The 16,142-nt window shown below is 33.0% G+C and overlaps 1 protein-coding gene across 4 annotated transcripts in view; it reads left to right on the forward strand.

The window, feature by feature from the left end:
* Window positions 1-756: 756 nt before the first annotated feature.
* WASHC3 (WASH complex subunit 3) overlaps window positions 757-16,142 on the forward strand; it is a 38,803-nt gene continuing 23,417 nt past the window's right edge. For 2 of the 4 annotated variants that reach the window (XM_039877962.1, XM_039877960.1), the window contains exons 1-5: window positions 805-967; window positions 1,538-1,636; window positions 8,737-8,802; window positions 10,589-10,696; window positions 14,447-14,557. In XM_039877962.1, the coding sequence (XP_039733896.1) occupies window positions 917-967; window positions 1,538-1,636; window positions 8,737-8,802; window positions 10,589-10,696; window positions 14,447-14,557 (435 nt within the window). In that variant the 5' untranslated portion in view covers window positions 805-916. Of the gene's footprint in view, window positions 968-1,537; window positions 1,637-8,736; window positions 8,803-10,588; window positions 10,697-14,446; window positions 14,558-16,142 lie in introns of all 4 variants that reach the window. The other 2 variants (XM_039877963.1, XM_039877961.1) reach the window with 2 other exon arrangements.

Raw genomic sequence — 16,142 nt, forward strand, 5'->3', positions numbered from 1 at the left:
TGTGTGGAAGTGCGCGCGCCTACACGTACGCAGGCACACAACTTTCTCAGTATTGTTTGCACGTCTACCTAGATGCAGCACTTCTAGACTCTACGTCTGCCCTAGGCTAAAAGCTTCTTGAAGGCAGAGACTATTTTTTTCTTTTCGGTACTGAGCTTCTTGCTTGGTACCTGGTAAAAGGGGTTCAACTTTTGGTTCGGTGACTTGTCCTACATCGCATAGTTGGTAAACTGCACAAAATCTGAACCAAGATCTTCAAATCTCATGCAAAGTTCTTTCCAGGTGTCTTTTTGATTATGTCAAGTGGATGTCTTTTTGATTATGTCAAGTGGATGTTATTTCCATTGGTTTCTGACTCACCTGTAGCATTTGACATTTTATTTCACGTTTTAAGATCTTTTGGAAACAGTCTCATCTTCTCCTTCAGGACATTAAGGACAGCAGGCTTACTCTGAATCAATTTTGTATTCCCTGCAATATATAGCAGAGTATCTGGTATTTAATAGCATAAAAAAAAATTATACACACACAGACCTGATTAACGAATGATCTAGCTATCTACAGAACAGACAGCACTAAACAGGGATAACCTTAAACAGAGGCAATTTTTTACTTTTCTTTTTTGCTCCGCTTTTAAGATTTTACTACTTGAACTGCAGCCACGATCCCTCCACCTTGCGCCCCTGCGTCTGACGTCACAAGCCGGACCTAGAACTACCAATCCCAGAATGCCATGCGAGGGGCGTGCTCTTTGAGAGCCGCCATGTGATTGGCGAGCGTAGAATATTCCTTCCGGCGGGAAGGACCCCGGAGGCGGGGATTTGGGGGTCTTGTTTAAACACTATTACCGGGTTGGGCGGGCCACGTCGGGGAGGGGTTTGTGGGTGACCTCTTGGGTCCCCCGCCCTCTGAGGAGATGGATGAGGACGGGCTTCCTCTCATGGGGTCAGGCATAGACCTGACCAAGGTTTGTAAAAGAAGGAGTTGAACTTCCGGCGACCTGGGAGGAGGATGGGGAAGGGACGCCCGATTCTCAGGGAGATCCCCATCTCTCGATGCTAACCCTGTACTTGACACCGGGCTTCTCTTCTGCCGGCTTCGGGAGGGAGAGTCTCACAGTTCATTTTGAAAAGGGGTCCCTCCCGAGCTGTTTAAGGGGATAGTGTACCTCTCCCAGCCTTCGCTTCCCGTGTTACGAATCTGCGTGCTCAACGGTGACTCGCGACATGGGTCGATTGCGACCTCTAACCCTACCGATTTTATTCGGCCCCAAGTGTTTTAGTGTGTTTATGTGTGTTGTCTCTACTAATAAGTTTATACTCGTGAATCCAAAGCCCATTCTCAAACTTTTCCGCAGCCTTTGTGGTCTTCGGACACCCCACCCCCGCGGTTTAGGAAAACAAGTTCATGACTATTCGCAGTACTTCAAGGGACTCCTATCACACAGCAAAACACCCTGTCGTCATTATTCTCAAAGAGATTGCACAATGTACGTTCCTCCTGTTCGAATCATATTTTTTTTATTTACATAAAACAGGTGCCAGCTATTCAACAGAAAAGAACGGTGGCATTTCTAAACCAGTTTGTGGTGCACACTGTACAGTTCCTCAACCGCTTTTCTACAGTTTGTGAGGAGGTAGGTCTGTGATACTGGTTTAATGAGTAGCCTAAAAATCACGTTGCACTTTTGAAGACAGCGAATGAATAAAACAAGAATTACAGTCTACTATCCCATACCATGACCTTATCACCCAATTATTATGTTAAAATACTTTAAATCCTCTTTAATTCTATTACCATCAATCCTGCACCCTACCTCTGCTGAATTAGTTTTCTGGAGGCCTTTGTGAAATTGCTCAGTAAGGCTCATTTGAATTAAAGAGAACAAAAGGAATTCCAGAATTTTACAATTGAAAACATAATTTTGGAGTTGGCTGTTTCTCTTAACCCAAAGATTTACATTTTTGAGTATACATTGTTTCTGTTTATATTAAAATTATTATGTTACGTTCCTTGATCCAAAAACTGAGTAAGAAGGTAGCCTAGATACATAACTTTGGCACCAAATACCATTATGAAAATAAAAATACTTTCTGCAAGTGACTTGTGAAATGAAGAATAAGTACCCAATTAAGGATTAGATGCCAGATCCAAAGATCCCTGTCTTTAAAAAAAAAATAAATAAGGTTGAAAAGAGAATGGAGAGAAAAATGGGAAACATGAGTTGAAATTTGGTTTCAGAAAGGAGAAAGGTGTGAAATTAGATAATTCACAGGTGAGCCAATTAGATAAATAGTATTCCGTTTATTCTATCTTGTATTTAATATAAGCTATAGTCTTAGCAAGCAGAGTTTTTGTTAGATGTTTTATTATTAAAAAATTCATGGAGACAGGAAAACTTTTTACTTGTAGGTTCCAGCTGCTGTTTTTGTCCAGTTATCAAAATCTTTCTTTTCACTAAGACAAAAGGAAGTGAAATGAGAATAAAGGGACTCAGTTCAATGTATTTTATCTAATAGGCTGAGAGTCTAGGTGCTCGCTCCAAGAGTTTTATCTTGTATTGCCACGTCTCTAAATGGGTATAGAACTGACTGACTAAAAACCAAGTAAGCCAAGGATTTAGTCCTTCACTTTTTATATCAGGATAAGTTGGAGAAGTATCTGGAGAGAGACTTTTCCAGGATTGTTACAGAGAGGAGCAGATACTCCATCTCCATAAACCTCATTACCAGATTGAGAAATAAACAACCAGCAAACACACCTGTGAAAGCAACTTGACTGAGCTGCTCTTGGCCAAGGATAGCCCCTCACCTTTGTAGTTCCTAATAGTTTTCACTGTCTGTGGAGTGAGTGGTATTTACTGGGACAAGATGAGATCAAATACAATAATTGCCTGTTGTTTATTGATTGCTTATGAATTATCAAAGCCTCATGAGTCATTCTTTTCTTCCCTTCTGTTCCTTTCTCAGCTTCCCCTCAACTGTTTTAACTCTGTCACTCACTTTTCCCTAGTTCTTCCTCTAATTCTAGAGATAAGTTTGTTAACCAAAAACTCATGACATTTAAATGTAGTTTATTGCCTTTTTCTCCTTAATGGATAATAATGTAGATTGACCGTAACTCATTTTTTACAATTCATATTTCAGCAGTTTGGATATATTTGTAGACTGTTTGCTTGGTGTGATGACAAAAACTAATATTTATTCTATGTGTATTCTGTGCTAGGCATTGTACTAAGTGCTTTACATTTAATCATCACAGCCGAGCTCTTTGGGAGAGGTCCAGTTATCTGCCTTTTAGAAATACAAAACCAAGATGTAGAGAGGTTTAAATGCTTAGTCATTTATTCAGTCATTCAACATATATTTGAGTGCATAGTATTTATAGCTGCAGTAGCTGCTCTGACTTGCCTAACTCTGGTCTATTAACTGTAAAAAACAAATGCGTCTCACTATTCTGTTATAGTGCATCTTCTGATCTGAATAAGAGGCATGTTTACATCATTCTCAAGTGAGACTACAGTGTCTATAGCTATTTCTAAATTTATTTTTTAGATTTATATTCTCTGCTATGCCATGTTCATTTGATGTAATATCTTCTTGATATGATAAAGTCCATGGATATAACATGTATTCAAACATAAAGTGCTATTTTCTCCCAAGTTAAGATTATTGAAATGGGTTATAATTTGTGAATAGCACCTATTAGGTCTATAGTCCTTGTTTTGTTAAAGCCTTAAGAACAAAAATGACTGTTTCTCAACAAAAAAAATGAACCTCAGCTGTTATTTTTTGAACTGGAAGTGAACTGGGATGGGCTGAGGGATACCTGCGTTTTTTTGTTTTTTGTTTTTTATATAATCTGATTTGAATAAACCCAAACTGTAACAACTTCAGTCACAGCTAAACTGAAACCGGAATTAAATTTGAAAAAAATTGCTGGGGCTCTCTTTATCCCTAATACTTGTTTTAGAGTTCTCTAATAAAGGGAAAAGTGAAGAACTTTTAAAAAATTTTTTGGATACCAAGCTACTTTGTAACTCTTGTAATGAATGACTAGAACTAGGGTAGGAGAGAAATTAGAAGACAAAGAAAGGAAAGTAGTTGAATCATTTACTTAGGGTAATCTGTACTCTTCCTTCACAAATCCCAGTAAGCATTTCTATTCTGGCCCTAATCAGCAAAATCTTGTAGTGGTCTTTTGGGACTGCAAATTTATATTGGGAGCGGGGATGGAGGAGGCGTTCAATTGCAAGTTCTATGCATATGGTAGGTAAAACTGAGCAGAAATTTAACCTTATGTTGAGTTTCAAAGTCAAAGGTACTCTATATATAAGGGAGTCAGTTGTGTTATTTTGACACAGACTTGTAACATACCTAGAGTACTGGGTTATTAATCATTTTTTAAATATTCTAAAATGTTCCTTTTTTGTAAAATCTTAAGTACAGGCAACAATGCTGAAATCTAAAAAACTTTACATACAGTGCTTTTCTTCTACATCCAATTTTAAGCCCACCATTGGACTTAACCTTCAACCAAATAATATTTTGCCTAAAACCCTATTTACTGATGCAACTTTTACAACTGCTTTTACAACTTTTACAGCTGCTGGGCTTAAGTGTCAAATGAAGCTTCATAAAACCAGTGATTACTTCCCTTTCTGGCTTCTAGGACCCGTACAATCCATTGCTATATACCACGAGATCTATTATTTTTAAATACTGTTTCTCTTTTAAAGAACTGGATATGCAAACTGGATATTTTACAAACCTGAAAAACCACAGTATTTTTGTTTCCATGTTTAACTAATCACTCCATATTTCTTACTTTCGTCTTCTTTTCCACTTTAATAAAATGCACTGCCTTAGGCATAAATAGGTGATAAATCAAGAAGTTTTCAGCTTACCTTACAAACTTCAGGTAGCTTGTAAATTCCCCTATTGTCCCAAACCAATATATTTCAGGTTTGCTTTAAATCCTTATAAAGATAAAAGGATGGCTGAATGCATGGGAATCTGTTACCTTTCCATTTCCTCTCTGTGAAGACTTTCAGAGGTGGACATAGTTACTGTCATTGATCCTGTTACTTCTATCCATAGTCATCTACACTTTAGAGGAGTGGTTCTCAACCAGTAGACATTTGACAATATCTAGAAATGTTTTTAATTGTCACAACTGGGAAGTACTAGTGGCATTTAGTGGATAGAGGTCAGAGATTCTGCTAAGCATCCTTTAGTGTACCAGACAGCCGTTCACAGCAAAGAATTGTCCAGCCCAAAATGTTAGTAGAGCTAAGGTTAGAAATTTGCTTTGGAATGATCTGGGGATTGTAGAAGGAAAATTCAGAAGACATAAACATCTTAGAAATAAACTTCAGCAGCCCATAAATGAAATCAGATGTATTTTGTCAAGTGACAATGGCTTTCTAAAAAGTATATATTTCTGTATGTTATAGGTATAATTACATGGGAACAGACTCAGAAACATTTATCCTGCCAGATTATCTTTATAAAGCAGAGATTCTTAATTGTGCCACATACCCTTTGGCACTAATGAAACAAAATTAATGTTTTTAAAATTATAAAATGTGTGGGGTCACAAAAGAAACCAATTACATACTTCAAAAAAACTCAAAATTGCGATATAGTAATATGCCCTTATTAAAGCATTAAATGGTATAATCCAGTTAACATTTATAATATTTTAGACTCTCAAAAACTGGCTCTAGAGATGATGGATAATACCTTCGTGAATAATATAACAACACGATTTGTCTACAACAAAGATCTTCCCTAGTCAGGAAGAAAAGACTTTGTTGATCAGATTTTGAGAAAATCATTTACATAGTGGTTTTAAACTTGGGATACATGAACTTAAATGGGAAAAGAACTATATTTTTATTTACCTCTAACTTAAATTTCACATTTTCTTTAAATTTAGTGAACAAAGGTCACGGTAGGACCTATGACTCTCACTAATAGAAATCACAGATCTTTTTTTAATTTTTTTTATTGAAGTAACATTAGTTTACAAAATTGCATAAGTTTTAAGCGTACAACATATATAATTAGACATCATCTATACTACATCGTGCTCACCACCAAAACTGGTTTCTCTTCGTCTTCATATAACTGACCCTCTTTACCAATTTCGCACTCTCTCTGTCCTCCATCCCCTCTATAAGTTTGTTTTGGGTTTGTTTTGTTTTGTTCAGTTTTTATGGTATAGTATTTGTATATAACCTCCATACATTCTCCTGTATACTTTATATCGTCTCTAGATTACTTATATAATACCTAATGCAATTTAAATGCTATGTAATTAGTTGCTATACTGTATTATTTAGGGAACAATAACAAGAAAAATAAGGTCTGCACATGTTTAGTACAGATATAACCTTTGTAGGCCCAACTACATAGTATACATCAGCAACAACATAACTTTTTGTTTCCTTAATGTTTTTGATCTGCAGTTGGTTGAATCCAAGAATACAGACCCACGGATGTGGAGGGCCAACTGTATAACTTTTTATGTCCAAGCCTCTTCAATCTTCCTTATCAACAAGTAATTTTCCAAATAAACATTTTCATCCTTATTCCTTTACTAAGACTTGCGTTTCAGTCCTTAGCTTATCTTGTATGAATCACTGAGCACCCAATGAAGGAAGATTTAGTTTTATGATCTAACCCTGAAAAAAATTTAATATCATTTTTAAATAATTCCAGATAAACAGCATCTGTTTTAGGAAATTTGATCAGAAAAATTTGATTTCCAGTGTTTAGCATAGTAGCATCTTAGTGAAAAAAGAATTGATTATTTATTAACTTTGAATAACAAAAATTCTGTCTATGAAATATTTGGGAATTTTCCATCTATTTTTTTAATTAATAAATTTTATTTTTTAGAGCAGTTTTAGATCCATAGCAAAACCGAGCAGAAAGCAGAGTTCCAGTATATTCCCTGCCCCTCACCCCCCATGCTCACACTCGTCCCCTCTATCAACACCTACCACCAGCATGGTATGTTTGTTAAAATTGATTTGTCACAATCTACATTGATATATCATCACTCAGAGTCTATCATGTTTTAGCAATGTAAAGCTCTTTCAAAACAATGTAAAATTCTTTTAAAAATAGTGTCTGGAGTTGGAATGTTTGAGTTCAGATTATTTTACTTGTATGAAGACTTAGTTTTCTCATCTTTAAAATTGGCATAATAATAGTTCCTATGTGATAGATTAGGTGTGAGATTGCAAATGGTGTGTTGCATATACAATGTAGCATAGTAAAGTAAATGTTCATAATGTTTACAATGATTATTATTGCTTAAAAATATATTTACATAAAATATATTAAAACATAAAGATTAATTTTTATTTGTCTTTTTGTTTCTTTTATGTGTTCATTTACTTTCATCAAACCAATGTATGCATTTTAAAATAAGTTAGAAATTATCATTCACTTTACAAATTAATTTGCTGTAGGATTTCTGCAACTAGTAAGCAGAAAGACTGATTAGATTTGCCAAAATTTAATCTCCATGATTTTTAGGAAAACACCTATAATTTGGAGAGGAATTCATCCATATGGTGTTTTATGAACCTGTATTTACATTTTCATAAAAGCTTATGTGAACAAATCCTAGAAATGAAGCCCAAACTTAGCTTTGAATGCCATTAAAACTAGATTATGTTTTATTTCTAAATTATATCTTTGTAGATCTCAAGATACTCATCTTAAAAATAAGTGTTTTGTGAAGAAGCAGTAACTACTCTGCGGTTGCTTTCAGTTTTTTCTCTGTAAATGTGGGCAAAAATGACCATTCTCAGGGTGTTAAAAATCTGCTCATGAGTTAGTCAGGATCTTGATAATATCCCAGAAAGCAGTCAGAACGCTGTGTGTCTGCCAGCTAGTAAACTGGCCAGCTCAGCTGCTCTTGGACTGTGTCACTGAAGATGATAATGTTTAGGATTAGGGCGTTTTAAATAAATGTTCTCGTGGATCATATTGTATGATGTTACTTCTATATGGCTGTGTGTGTGTGTATAAAATTTAATTGTACAGAGCAACTAGAGCACAATAAACTCTTGGTTCTGATTTATCTGGGATTTTGATGGTAACTTGATTCTTTTTGTTATTTTTTTAAACTAATTTTTTTCTTTGTTTTAATTTTTTCCAACTTGAACTGCTCATCTCATTTCATCTTCTTTTACTTTCCAAACTTGAGAAGTCTGAATTTAGGACCAATTGTATATACTTTATGTGCTTAAGAAATTTAGAGAGGCAAATCCTTTTCCAGGATGTCTTGGGCTAATTTTTATCCTAGTTTTCTATGAAGAATTTCTTTGTTCATCAACAAATAATTGTTAGGCTTCTGTTAAGAGTCATCTACTAATCTGGGCACTGGGGCACAGCAGTGAACAAAAACTCTGTGCTGGGAGGAGTTTACATTCTGATCCCAGTGATTGATTATGGCTCTGGTAATGAATTTGATAAAGCTGAAAATGGAACTTCATCTTTTCTGTGAATACAGTTGTATAAAATTAACTGTGAAACATGCTAATGAAAATAATAGACTCCTTGAGTTCCTGTTCCTACTCATGTAAATTAGAGATTAGTATATTAGAAAATGACAAATGCTTCAATCATAGGTTTTAGTTTCAAATCTGCCCTTCATTATCCTTGTTAAGAGTTTATTTTAATCAGACTTTATTCTTTTGTTTCTGATCTTTTCCAGAAACTGGCAGACCTTTCTCTTCGTATCCAACAAATTGAAACGACTCTCAATATTTTAGATGCCAAGGTTTGTATTTCTGAATAATTTATAGTATAAACTTTGCTAGACATTTATCAACTTTCTCAGTTATACTTTATACTTGGGAATGAATTAAATTTAGCTTCTGTATCTTGAGTTGGTACAGTGTTTTTTATTTGTTTTTTAATTCATTATAATTGCAAAGGAAATGATATTCATTATGAACCATTAACTGAGTCTGTTTAAATGTACACATGGATTGAGATTTCTTTTATTATACTAGTCAAAAGCATAATGTGAGTAACATGTTGACACATTGAGCTGTTATATAGTTTACTTCATTTGATGGAAAATTTTCAGTTATCTTAATAGTAATCATTTGATGACACAGTAAATTATATAAAACTTTAGATGTCTCCAGAGCAAAATTTGTAGAAAATATCAGCTATTTTCCATTTGCAAATATGTTAAATGCTAAAGAAGAATACCAATTTTGATGTCAGAAATTACAAAAGATAACTAGCAAAAATAGAAGGGTGTTTTGGTTTGAAAGCTTGCAGATTTTATGTATTTTTCTTGTTTATAAAGTAATGGAGACACTAGTATATTTTTGTGACTTTGTTCTTTTATCAAAAAAATTGATCTGAAAAAATATTTATGAGGAAGTAAAATGACGAATACCTTTAGCATGAGGATCAGAATATCTAAGTTTACTTTCTACATCTTCTTGAGACTTCAGCCACTTTAATTCTCTCAGAACATTTCTCTAGTTAGGAAAATTTAGGATACCTGTCCTTGAACATATTCAAGATACTCTCCTACCAGCCATACCCACTTGAAAATATTTGGGCCATAACCACTGTGCTGAGTACTATTGTCCATCAGCAGTTCTCAATGAGTATCGCTGCTTCGGATCTTATTACCATTGGTTTTTTTCATTATTTTTTATTATGGTTATGTATCTTATTTTAATATTTGGGAAATTCTTGAGTTACGAGTCTAAGGTCACAAGTTAAGTTACCGTATGGACAAGTTAACTTTAATTATTACATGGTCACAGAGTCAATCTCTAAAATTAGCCCAACATGTGACAACTGTATATCATTAATATCAAGATGAAATCAGAAAAGAGGATTTGCATGGATCTTGCAACTCCGACCTGAAATGCTTAACCACTGACAACACGCCATCTTTTGTGTATGAAAAATAACGTATTTTAATAACATTCAGTGATAAACGTTTAAAGAAAGAAAAAAAGAATGAGCTATATCAGACATTAAAATGTGATGACAAGATTTTTATCATTTCTCAAATAATTGAAACTTAAAATGTGCTACAAAGCACTTATTTTTTTTTACAAAGTATGTTTAGTAAAAGTCTTTTTACAATATCTTTGTGAGTTAATTTTATTCATCTCCACTCTACAGATGAGAAAATTAAAGCCCATGGAAATTTATATGAGGTCACATGACTTGTGACTTACACGTAGGCACTTTGACTTGAAAGCCCATGCTCTCATTCCTTACACTAAGATCCCTTAATACTTTAAAAATAATAAAGTATTTTATTCTGAGAATAAATAATAGTTATAAGCTAAATTAGATTTTTGAGAAATTGTTCAAAAATATATTATTTGTGAATGCCTTTCTCTTTTAAATAGTTTATGGCATAGAGAATTTCAATCACCAAAGATGAGATTTTATAAACCTGTTTCTATAGACTTACAAATATAAGATAGCTATTTAAACCACACACACACACACACACTTAGAAACTTACAGTGTTTAGCACATAATATTATCCTCATATACCAATGTTCATTTTCTTTTCTCAGTTGTCATCTATCCCAGGCCTAGATGATGTCACATTTGAAGTATCTCCTGTAAGTGTCAGTAGTATCACAAATGAATCACATTCTGAAACAATTTCGGAGCGATCACAGGTAAGTATATAAGTTCCAAGAAACATGAGCAGATCTTGGTTGAACCAGATAGACCTAAGCAGCAGGTTTGAAGGAAGAAGTTAAATAAAAATGTAAAACTTTGAATAGTGACATTTTAAAGCCTTAAGTTACAAAAAAATGAAATTTGAAAAAAAAGTTAGCCGTTTTGTTATTTTGAAGGGCTTCTTGAAGTTAATATTTTCTTTGCCTATAAAAAATAAAATTGATCTATGCAGGCCGATGAAAAATCTTGAATATAATTATTTTCTTCAAGTTCACTATGGAGATTTTTTTTAAGATTTTGTAAGAAATGTACTTTTTAAATGTTTTGTTACAAAAACTTTCAAACATACACAAAAATAGAATAGTACAATGAATGTCCAAATACCCATCACCCAGATTCACCAGTTAAGATTTTGTGGCAGTTCATCTCTTTTTTGTCACTTACTGAAGTGAATCCCAGGATCATGTTGTTTCACCCCTATATAATCCTTCAGCATTTCTGAAAAGTTCTGTTGTTTTCTTGCATGAGCACAATGCCATTGTTATGCACAATATAATTAACAATAATTCCCTTGTCATCTAACCCCTTGTTACTCAAAGTATGCTCCATGGGCCAGAAACATGGACATCACCTGGGTTCTTCTTAGAAATCTCAGGTTCCACCCCAGACTTAACTGAGTTAGAATTTACATTTTAACAAGATCCCTAGGTGATTTGTAGGCTCCTGAAATTTGAGAAATACTGATCTAAGAGGTACCAATTGTCTAAAATGTGTTTTGGGATTTGATTTGTTCAGCTCAGCATCCTAGTAAGAGTCATACTTTACATTTGATTCTTATGTCTTAATGTCCATTTATTTTCTGTATAAGTTTAAATTTCATTTTACTTTTTATTTCAAAAAATAAAAGTTCTTCATTTAAGAATAAACTCTAGTGCATCTCAATGAGGTATTAAAATTTAAGATAAAATAATCACTAAAATGATGATCTACCAAGTAATACTGAACCAAGTAGACTTCACATTTGTATGGAATGTGACCTGGGGGCACTTTGCACGGGTTATTTTTTAGATCATGATGGTGTTGACCGTGATAATAATGGCCAACATGTAAAGCGTGCTTACCAGGAACCAGGCATACGTCAAAATGCTTTTCATAAATTAACTCATTTAATCCTCACAACAACCCTTCTTTGAAGTAAATATTGTATTATCAATTCTACCTTACAGATGTACCAGATAAGGTACACAGAGATTAAGTAGCTCGTTGAAGGTCAAATAGTAAGTGTAATAGCTGGAATTTTAACCTAGGCAATCTTGTGCCAAAAGTCCTAGCTCTTACCAGCTACATTACTCTGTCTCAAGCACCTGTGTTGAATTCATTGAACATACTGAGCACATGTGGTGTGAGGCACTGTGAGAGGAGCCATATATTCAGATATAGTATATATTTGTGGAATGAATTAGATGACCATTTACTTAATAATTAGATATTAGAAAATTTAACATCCATTTAATTAATATAGGAAATTTTGTTATAATAACCACTGGAATATATATAATATAAAGAGGAAATCCAGCTGCTGTAGAGGAGTTTAACTTTGCGAAGTTCTTTCAATTAAATGTGGACCTCTCTTTTTCTAAAACAAGACATGTAAAAAATATTAAGAGTTTCCACTCTACCTAGTAGTTATACTTTGGTAGATACTAGCTCTCATATATTTCTATAAATATTTAAGTGGTATCTGTGTAACTTTGAATATCAATTTTCCAGGTGTCATGAATTCCATCTATGTCTTCTAAAACTTATACAGTTGTATTGCCCCTGCCTATTTAAGGTCTCAAAAAATTGATTACAAGTAATCATGGCTAAATTTTTAGCAATTCAGAATAACCTGATATATCTGGCAATTTTATTTTAAAATTGTGTATTAATTCATTTGGAGTATTTATGAAGTTCTGTTGGCTTCCTGAGTTTAAAAATTGGTAAAGTTGTGTGTTGATTGGCTTAATAACTGTTTAGCATGTTCTTAATATTCAAATCAACTTATTTCTTCTCTATTGTTATTAACTGGTATTTTTTTTTGTAAAATATTTTCAAATGGACTTAAGTATTGCTTAACACATAATTGTCATTTGCATTACAGTCAACTCACTTAGATAAAGGATAATCATGCACTTTTTAAAAATCATCCATTCATTAAAATCACTATATATAAGTCAAAGATCCAAGTTTGCATACTGATTTTTCTGCAACTTTAATTTCATGGTTCAGATTTTATCATTACTCACAATAGAACACACAATTGTACAGATTGAGGTTAATTTGAGAATAAAATGAAGGGCAGTTGAGAGATGTGATAGAGGATTTATTTGGTCATTCAAATAGCAAAGGTATGAGAGCTGACATAATTAAACCTTGTTGAGGTCTCAATTATTAGGCAAAAGTTAACGGCTGAGTTTTGAGATCCAGTCGGCCTGTACATGATTATCATTTAGCCTGTTGTACTAGTATATGAGTTTATTGTCTATAATTTTTTTAAAAACATAACTTGGGTCTTGTTTAAAGTTTTTATTAAGTGTTTTGAACTTTTTGTATTTACATATTTTACAGATGAATGCGCACACACACACATACATACACACACTTTGGTATACTTAACAGTGTCACATAACAGTAGTAGAAACCTAAAGGATTTTTGACGTTTTATTTACTCGAATTTTTAACAGGTTTAATTTATATTTGAATTATCTGAGAAAACAACCTTAATATATAATTCACATTAATATTTATAAAACTGTGAATATTTAAAGATATTTCTTAATTTATCTATATTTCAGCATAGCTATGTAGACATAAAATTGATTTCATTCTGTTAAGAAAATTCCTATTAATGCTAATGTACAGATAATGAGAATTCACAAAAGTAAACTTATTCTAAATGTTCAGGTTGATAGAAAAATCAAGACCTGTATAGAGAGACGGTCCTAGCTTTGTACTTAAGTGAGGGCAGGGTTGCAGTATGGACAAATTTGAGTTTACACAGTACTGTGAGATCTGCCTGTATTATAACAGCATTTTTACCTAAAAGACCATTCCCAGTATTCTTTACTATAAGTAGTATTTAATCTTAACCACTCTGTGGAAATTTTTACCATTAATAGTTCCATCAGCAGCTGAAATATATAAAATCAGATAATTATGACTATGAGAAATAGGTTTTTTTCCCACAAATTCTCTAAATATTGCTTTCTAAGATGTTAGAATAGCCATATCCACTTAGAAAAGATTAAATAAATGAAGAATTCAATTGTGTAGATGATAGATACCTAGAAAATCAATTCACTGTCCATTAGATTTGAACAATTGACAAGTCAAATAATTTTATTAGTTTATTAAAAGTTTTATTAAAATAATATGTCCAGCTTATAATTCATGTTTTATAACAGCACTCTGGGGACAAGTAAAGCAGAATTCTAATATTTTTAATACCATGAATATATTTGCATTTTTCAAGGAACAATATAGTGTTCATACTAAGTATAGCTTCCTCTGAAATCAGATTTAAATATTTGTAAGTATTTGGAAACATGTATCCCATAATTAAATTATTGGTATTTAAATTTAGAAATACGGTTTTTTTCAGATATCGATTGCTTTAGAATTATAAAAAGAAACATCCCTTTTAAGTAACATGATGGACCCCTTTTGTGAATTGTCTAAAGATTTACACGCAATACTCTCTACAGCAGAACAGTTTACAAGACTCTGGACCACAGGAAAGTGAAGTAACAGCAGAAAATATCTTAACTGTAGCCAAGGATCCAAGATATGCCAGATATCTCAAAATGATTCAAGTGGTAAGCTAATTTGGTCTGTCTTCTCGTCTAGCAGCCTCATTTGAAGTTCTTAGCCCTGGAGGTTTCATTGTTATTTTTTTCAACCTGAGAACCACTGCTAAACCGAGTGACCAAGTTTTCTACTCTCTTACTTCTTTGCTATGTTTAATTAATGCCCTGGTTAAAAAAAAAAAAGTAACCAAAAGTCAAATCTTTCTAATTAAAATTGATCTCACAGTCCAGATTAACATAGTTTGATATAGATTTGTGTAAATATTTTTGCTTTACACGAAGTTATCATTGCAAATCTTGGATGTATCAATAGAGAAATGAAAGTGGACTATTCATTTGATAAATCATATGGCTTTAGCTTAATTTTCATATGCTAGCACAAAAAAATTTTTGTGTGTATTTTTACTCTGAATTTCATCTCTCGGTGATTTGGTTCATAGAAAAGAACATAAGTCTCTTGGCCATGTAAGGTAATGCTTTTAATTTATTATGTGATTTCAGAATTTATATTTTTCTAAGAAATCATTACATGGTATGATGCCAAAAATATCTGCAGTTGTCTGTAATAGCAGAAGCTCATTTCGTTTCATTCCTGTGGAAAGTCCTATTGCAGTGGTTGAAGGAGCTATCTGTCCATTTTTGTTAATTAAAAATTAATGTTTTTGTACCATTATCAGGCAGAAAGAGTACTACTACTGAAGGTGAACGTTTTTATTTTGCTGTCCATGGCATTATTTATCACCAAGTAATTTAAAAACAAACACTTTTTGTCAACCAGAAAGAGTAGATTGGCTCATTTAGAAGCTACAGTGGTGACAGTGGGGAGAAGAAAGTACATTCGCTTTTCCTAGCTATCAAAGGTGGATTTGTCACTTTCAGAATTCTTTGTTGACAGTCAATACCTTGGGCTCTAGTCTTCAGAAAAAAATGAACCAGACTTTGTAATGAGGATATATGAAGTTCTTTAGTTAAAAGAATAAAGCAGAATTACTTTAAATGTGAATCATATTAAATACATTTTTAAAGCTAGAACCCAGGAAGGCTTAAGCTAAATGTAAAATATGGACTGTTAAAAACAGTATGTTTGACTCTTTCAAACAAAATAGGAAAAGTTCAGAGTAACTCTGGAAGGCTTTTTTTTTAGTGTTTTCTTGCTTAACGTATATAAAATATGAAATGGGAAAATCTTGATGATTTCTATAAGAATGCTCTGAAATCTTTGATAAAAGACTGTATCTTAGGATATTCTTGATACATTACCTCTAATTTTACAAGACTTTTAAAAGCTCTTATTTTCCTTTTCTGTATAATTTCACTGTCCATTTATTCCACAAATATTTATTAAACACTTACCATAAGGTACTATATTAAGTGTTATCTAGATTTATTTAGCCAGCTAAGTTTCCCAGACACTCAAAATTTTTATTTTTGTGTTTTAGGAAAATTCCATTGCTTTTCAGAATTATATATATTATATATATGTGTATATACATATATGTATTTAAATGACTCCTTAAATATTCATTTTTCTTATCATATGGCTTACTGTGTCACTAGAAGTAAAAGCCGGAGTCCTTCACAGGCCCGTGGGATC

Source organism: Pteropus medius, unplaced genomic scaffold (genome assembly GCF_902729225.1).
Source record: "Pteropus medius unplaced genomic scaffold, Ma_sr-lr_union100, whole genome shotgun sequence".
NCBI classification, from domain to species: Eukaryota; Metazoa; Chordata; class Mammalia; order Chiroptera; family Pteropodidae; genus Pteropus; species Pteropus medius.